A 6,133-nucleotide genomic window follows, 5' to 3' on the forward strand; every position below is an offset into this window, starting at 1 on the left:
CTTCACAGTTGAGTAGGCTACACCTTTTTTTACCAACCCTATATTGCAGCAACCTAACTTATTAAATCCACCGTTTGATTGAAACTTAGATACTGTTTGGCTAACTTGTTTATTAACGTTCAAATCACTTTTTAAACACAGTTACTATCACTTATCCAACACTCATTTGTATATATTTTTAAAATTAAACTGAAATTATAAACTCTTCCCAAACAAGCACTTATATGGGATATAAAACAATAAAATTCCTCTAAAGGGAGGGGACAGAATGAAAGAGTACATTCTTTCAAAGAAAACGAAAGCCCATAAGCCCTTTCATTTTCTATGTTAATCCTTTCATTTACTGTCTTTTTCTTTTATTTGCAGCTGTCTTTCTGTGTTACGTCTCTTTTTCTGCTGCCTTTTATAGCAACTACTCTTCCCTTTCGGCCACTCTCTCAACTTCTTTTCTTTCTTCATCTTTTGCAGCATTCCCTTTCTATCTTAATTCCATCATATTCATACTACTAAAACATTGATTCAAACCGGCTTAATTCTGTATTTGTTGCTTTTTCACTTTCACAGCTACAACTTATAACTTTCTTGTTCAAGTTTAAATTCAATGGCCAAGAAATTTATACATCAGACAAAAAGTAGACATCTAATCATTTTTCTGCACTTTCTACTCATTTCAAGCTTAGCCCCCCTCAAATTCATGGCTCAAGGTAACTGGGTTTTTGCTCCAAGTTGTTTCTAATTATCCATCATTAACAAGCTCAAGACAGTACTTTGAAGTTAAATTTTCTATGCTTTTGAATGTTACAGGAAGAGTACTGATGCACAAGCCTGATAGTGAAACTACTCAGGTGAGGTTTTACAATTTTTTTTTCCTTAAACTTTCTCCACAACCCTTTTTCGAGGAGAGAATTATAGTGAATTAATGACAATATTTGATTTGTTGTTTAATGAAATGCATGCAGGGACAGGGAAGAAATGGAGAGAGGTTAATAATGATAGGATCAAGACCACCAAGATGTGATAAAAATTGTGTGGCAATTCAGGTGCCTATTGTCCCCAGCATAAAGAAAACAAGTACTGCTCAATATTTATCCACGCAATATTCAAGAGGTGATGACATTTCAAACTACAAACCCATTTGTTGGAAGTGCAAGTGTGGCAACTTCATCTTCGACCCTTGAACAAGTACTTCTTTTGGATTCTTAAATTTTCGATCTTTCTCACTTGCTCCAACGGAACAGCGGTTTCACAACGAAGGATTCTCGAAAAAGTTAAGGATAAGTAGTCTTTTTTAGAATTCGAATGGATTCAGTCCATGTGTAATCTGGGAATCCCAGTCATCATTTGTACAGAAGTACTCTATTTTCCTGCTATATTAGTTTTTGTTATTATGCATTAAGGTTAGAGAGATTATCTCTGTGCCCCCATATTATTTTCACAAGAATGATAAATTATGATTAATGTCATGTTAGTAGAAAATATTACTATTTATTAGATACTAATTCTAGCTGTAATTGCATATACAATTGAACTATATGCCCTTTTGCATAACACAGTAAGGAAATGTCTATTTTTACTTTGGCTTAGGCGAATACGACTTAAAATGACTTGGTCCATATTTGGTACGTAAATTTTAATCTAAGTCAAACTGAATAATTAATTTTAAATATATATTTCATGAGATCCACAACTTTTTAATCATATATTTCACCCCTGTTTGTTTTCGATTATTTGTCCATTAAAATGAAAACTTTGAGCGTTATCTATCACATCAAGCCATCATATTTGACTTTCTATCTCCTATGTGGTGTCTGTAACGATTATATTTTTCATTCTCATTCCTATATTAATATGGCTCAAACGGGACCTTCATCAACTTATATCAAAATATAGTAAAACTTCGATTTTGATCCCCCACCAAACAATGGGATAGTGGCATGGGACTGTTTTGTTTTGTTATTGAAATGTTTGTAGTTTACTTTATGTATTAAATTCAATATTAATAGAGTTGTGGAAAGGAGTGGGAATGTGAGGACAATAATAGGTATGGTCCATTTCAATGAGAGAGAGTGTGGAGTAGATATGGGAACAGTGGTTTGTTACAATTTTCATATCTTAGGAGATCTCAAATCCCACCAGCAAAAAGGCCTTTTCTTTCCTCGATTTCATAAATACTGCATTGCTTATTATCAACATATTTTAATTCAATTAGACAAAAATGTCGACAGAATCTTGTTGAAATTTAAATCGTATTTTAAATTTAAATCGTATTTTAAATGTAATAAAATGTAAGGGCATGTTTGATACAAGCTAATTCCATGAAAAATAATTCTATTTTCCACCCATTTTTCTTATTCGATGGACAAAATTTTCCATGGAATTTGGTTTCCACCCTAGACGTGACCATTTTTCTTGGTTTCTAAGAAATTTGTTTTCCTTTGGTTTTGGTGGAAAAATGTTTTCCTTTTTTTTTTCCTTTTTTTTTTTGACAATGGAAACAAATTTTATCCCTTTAATTGACAATTTTCATAAAAAATAAAGTCAAACGAACATCAAAAGATACAAAATTTCAATATTTTCCACTTGAAAAATTATACAAATCAAATACATTTAATTGATAATTCTCAATAAAACAAATTGTAGGTAATTTAATTCCCTAAAATTCGTTTTCTTTCCATCCAAATTTCATTTGTGCAACCAAACGAACCCTAATTTAGAAAACTTGATGGGGAATCTCGTCTAGACCTCCTCACATCCTCATAAACGGGGATCGGGACATTTGAGTAACAAATGATCAATTAAAAAATTCATTTGTTATTCATTTCTCAATCAATATGAAAATCCACCGTTTGTTCTTCTATTATTTCTTGTTTTCCTTCCTACAGGTACTATGGCTAAAAGAAATTTAAAATTGTATGTAGTACAATTTTTACTCCTTCACTTTTCATCTCCAACACAATATGGACTGCAAATCTTTGTTTATTCCATGTGTTGTCAATTTATTTTATGGAATCAAAACTTGGTTCTTACAACAAAGGGTCAAAACAAAAGACAAAGGCCAATTACAACTTAAAAAACAATCAAAAGAACAAATGCATAGCGAAAATGAAAATTTTTGGACAACTGAGTGATACTAATATAGAAAAATTAAAGGCAAATTTGTTTCCTTTTTATTTTTACACTTACATGTTCGTTTCCCTCTCCCTGCACATGGTCAAGTCAATTTTACACAGGTCAAACATAAAAGTACGTAACGTGTTAGTCCATCGATCCAACCAGGACCGGCCACGAGAATTTGAAGGCTCTGGACGATTAATTTTTTTTAGGCCCTCAAACATAAATTTTTTTTATAATCACAACACTACTTAAATATTTAACCAAATAATATTTCTATATCAAAAATGAAGATTTCAGGCAATTTAAAAGTTAGAGTGGCAAAATAAAACCCCTCTTTCAACTTGAGAGATTAGACTAGTATAATATTTAATATTCTCACATTTTGATATGTAAAAGGAATAGGTACACAAATTTGAGTTATTAATGTTCAATGAGGAATTAAATATAAGAATGCAAATTTAAAATTCATATATTAAATTAAATATTTCTTACTAACATAGAGAATATATAATAATTTTTATCTCTTCCTATTTTATGTGCTGTGAAGTAATATATTTCCTTATGGTAAGGTCAAATTTGCTTTTAAAAAGTTTCAATATTAGTATCAAGTCAAAAAGTAATATAGAATTACTTATGATATAGATCTTCTATTGGGCCTGGGCTTTGTTTTGAACATATTACATGAAAAGGTCATTAAAAATCTAAAATTAGAGGTAGCTTTGGGGGAAATTTATTTATTTATTTATTTATTTTATTTTTTGAGGCCTTTAAAATTATGATGTCCAAGACAATGGCCTAGTTTGCCTTGGACCAGGGCCGAACCTGGATCCAACGCTAGTCAATTTTGGCTATTCAATATTAACAACATCTAATGGTCATTTCCTCGATAAACTCGAAATTGACGTCGTCCAATGATCTATTATAGAATTTACAAAAGAATTTTATTTGGTTATTGAGAAAGATAGAAAATATAGAGATGTCAAAAATATGTCTCGAATGGAAAGAATTGAGTATAGTTGGCCAGCAATCTTTTGGGCAGCAGGCTGTAAAAATCTTAACCAGACAGCGGACCTGTGCTGGAATTCATTGTGAGTGCACGAAAGCGATACCAATGTTGTCTTACCATTGAAGAGTTGCAAGTTATATGAGATTATATAAATACATTCAACAATTTCAATGCTAAGAACAACTTATATATCTAATCTAATACATAAAAGTCCCAGTGCGGGAGAAATATTTTTGAGCCATAATGTCCTTACGTTATCTTATAATTCCTCATTTGACCTTCATTTAATTTTATATGACAATTTAATTACAAATTTTATTGCCTACTGCTCTTAAACTTGATCCTCGAACTCAACATTTTTTTTTTTTTTTTTGTCACTCATATTTACTGCCAATATTGCCATGGTAACTGTTGGTAGATTTGGTTCTTGAGTTATTCTTCGCTAGCTAAAAACACATGCATGATTTATATTCTATTAACATGCAAACTATGGATAGAGTTTCAATTTAGTGAAACCAACTTAAAGACATTTCATAAATGTAGGAAATATAAGATAAATGAAGAGATTACGAATCTCCATAAGACGGATTTCATCCCTATATTTATAATAACACGATCAAACGGAAGTCTATCTCCGAAGATACTTCTTCCAAAATTTATATAACACAATACTAATTTTATCGGATGAACCAAAACTTGATTATACTTAAAAGGAAAAAAAAGAAAAAGAAAAAGAAAAAAGGATGTTATCGAACATGAAACTTGAAAATAATTTGAAAATTACTTTGATATAATTTGAAGAAAGAAGGAATAATAAATCAATTATTCGGAATTGATTTGGAGAGAAGAAAATGGAATTAGTAGGGCCCAACTTTCAGATTTCAATATATTATTTCTCAATTGTTGTATTTTTTGGCATAAATTCATTTTAATCATTAGATCATACCATTTCAGATCTAGAGATGATCTAGTCCCTTTCAAAATGTCATGACTCTTTAATTATTCAATTGTTAATCATTTTATTCTTAGTTTGACTATAAGCTTATTTTTATATTTGAAATAGTTGTACTCAAAAATAGTTTCCAAACTATCCACTAAAACTTGATCACCAATAATAAGTGTATTTTATGCACTTATTTAAGTTGTTAAATATAGGTATTTGAAGTACTTTTAGGAAATTATTGCTTAATCTCATGTAAATATTGTTTATTTAGGTAAAACTTGATGTTGGACGAGCTTTCGGAGAAAATGAATGAAAATCGGACAAAAAGGACTTTTTGGTGCATTGTTTTGAGAGTGGGGGATCAATGTCGTATACTTTAGAAGATGAAGGGCCTTAATTGCAATTATAGGGGACATATACTGAATAGAAAGATAAATTCAAGGACCAAACTGAAAATAGAAGAAAATGCATTGTCGCATGGCAGAAACGCATTGCTGTTGCTCGTCTTGATCTTAGAAAGTAGAGGCTGAAATCGTTGTACCATGTGATCGTAGCTAATTGTATCATGCAATCACATGGTACAAAATTCTAGCATAGATTTTGGTTTCTTTTATGGTTTCGTCCAATCTTGGAAATCAATTTTGACCTCGATTTAACCTACTTGGAACCTCAACTTTGAATTGTATCATGAAGAACAAGGCTAGCAAAAGATCAAATGTGAAAAGCATCAAGATATTGAAGATACAAAGCAAGAAATTGAAATTTATTTATTTATATTTTTTTTTGCATTTTGATATTTCGGGTTGATGAGTTTCCCATTATCTTGTTGTAATTTCAAGATATGCTAGGCTAAGTATTCTAGTATTGAGATGAAGATGAACCTAATGTTTTACCATTTTAATTCAAAAATCATTGATTTAGTGTTTTTTTTTATTGATTATATTAATGATACTGTAATTAAACTCAATATGTTAAGTGATCAATTTGGACCGTTTTACACCTCATGAGTTATATTTTATATAATTCGATATGGGTCTTCCATTTTATTGCAAATTTCATGTTTTATAAAA

General features: G+C 30.5%; 1 protein-coding gene across 1 annotated transcript; it reads left to right on the forward strand.

Moving 5' to 3' along the window:
* Positions 1–327: 327 nt before the first annotated feature.
* On the forward strand, positions 328–1,396 carry LOC111386506 (EPIDERMAL PATTERNING FACTOR-like protein 2). The gene is made up of 3 exons (XM_023010973.1): positions 328–704; positions 805–845; positions 960–1,396. The coding sequence occupies exons 1-3, from the start codon at positions 602–604 to the stop codon at positions 1,176–1,178; spliced, it is 363 nt and encodes a 120-aa protein (XP_022866741.1). The 5' UTR covers positions 328–601; the 3' UTR covers positions 1,179–1,396.
* Positions 1,397–6,133: the final 4,737 nt, after the last annotated feature.

The sequence above is a fragment of the Olea europaea genome, unplaced genomic scaffold (genome assembly GCF_002742605.1).
Source record: "Olea europaea var. sylvestris unplaced genomic scaffold, O_europaea_v1 scaffold358, whole genome shotgun sequence".
NCBI lineage: Eukaryota > Viridiplantae > Streptophyta > Magnoliopsida > Lamiales > Oleaceae > Olea > Olea europaea.

What these genes read in the sequence shown, in the direction of transcription:
- LOC111386506 (XM_023010973.1), top strand. Translation starts at nt 602, where the DNA reads ATGGCCAAGAAATTTATACATCAGACAAAAAGTAGACATCTAATCATT. An exon ending in CCTCAAATTCATGGCTCAAG is followed by an intron (nt 705 to 804) that starts GTAACTGGGTTT and finishes TGAATGTTACAG; the next exon opens with GAAGAGTACTGATGCACAAG. An exon ending in CTGATAGTGAAACTACTCAG is followed by an intron (nt 846 to 959) that starts GTGAGGTTTTAC and finishes AAATGCATGCAG; the next exon opens with GGACAGGGAAGAAATGGAGA.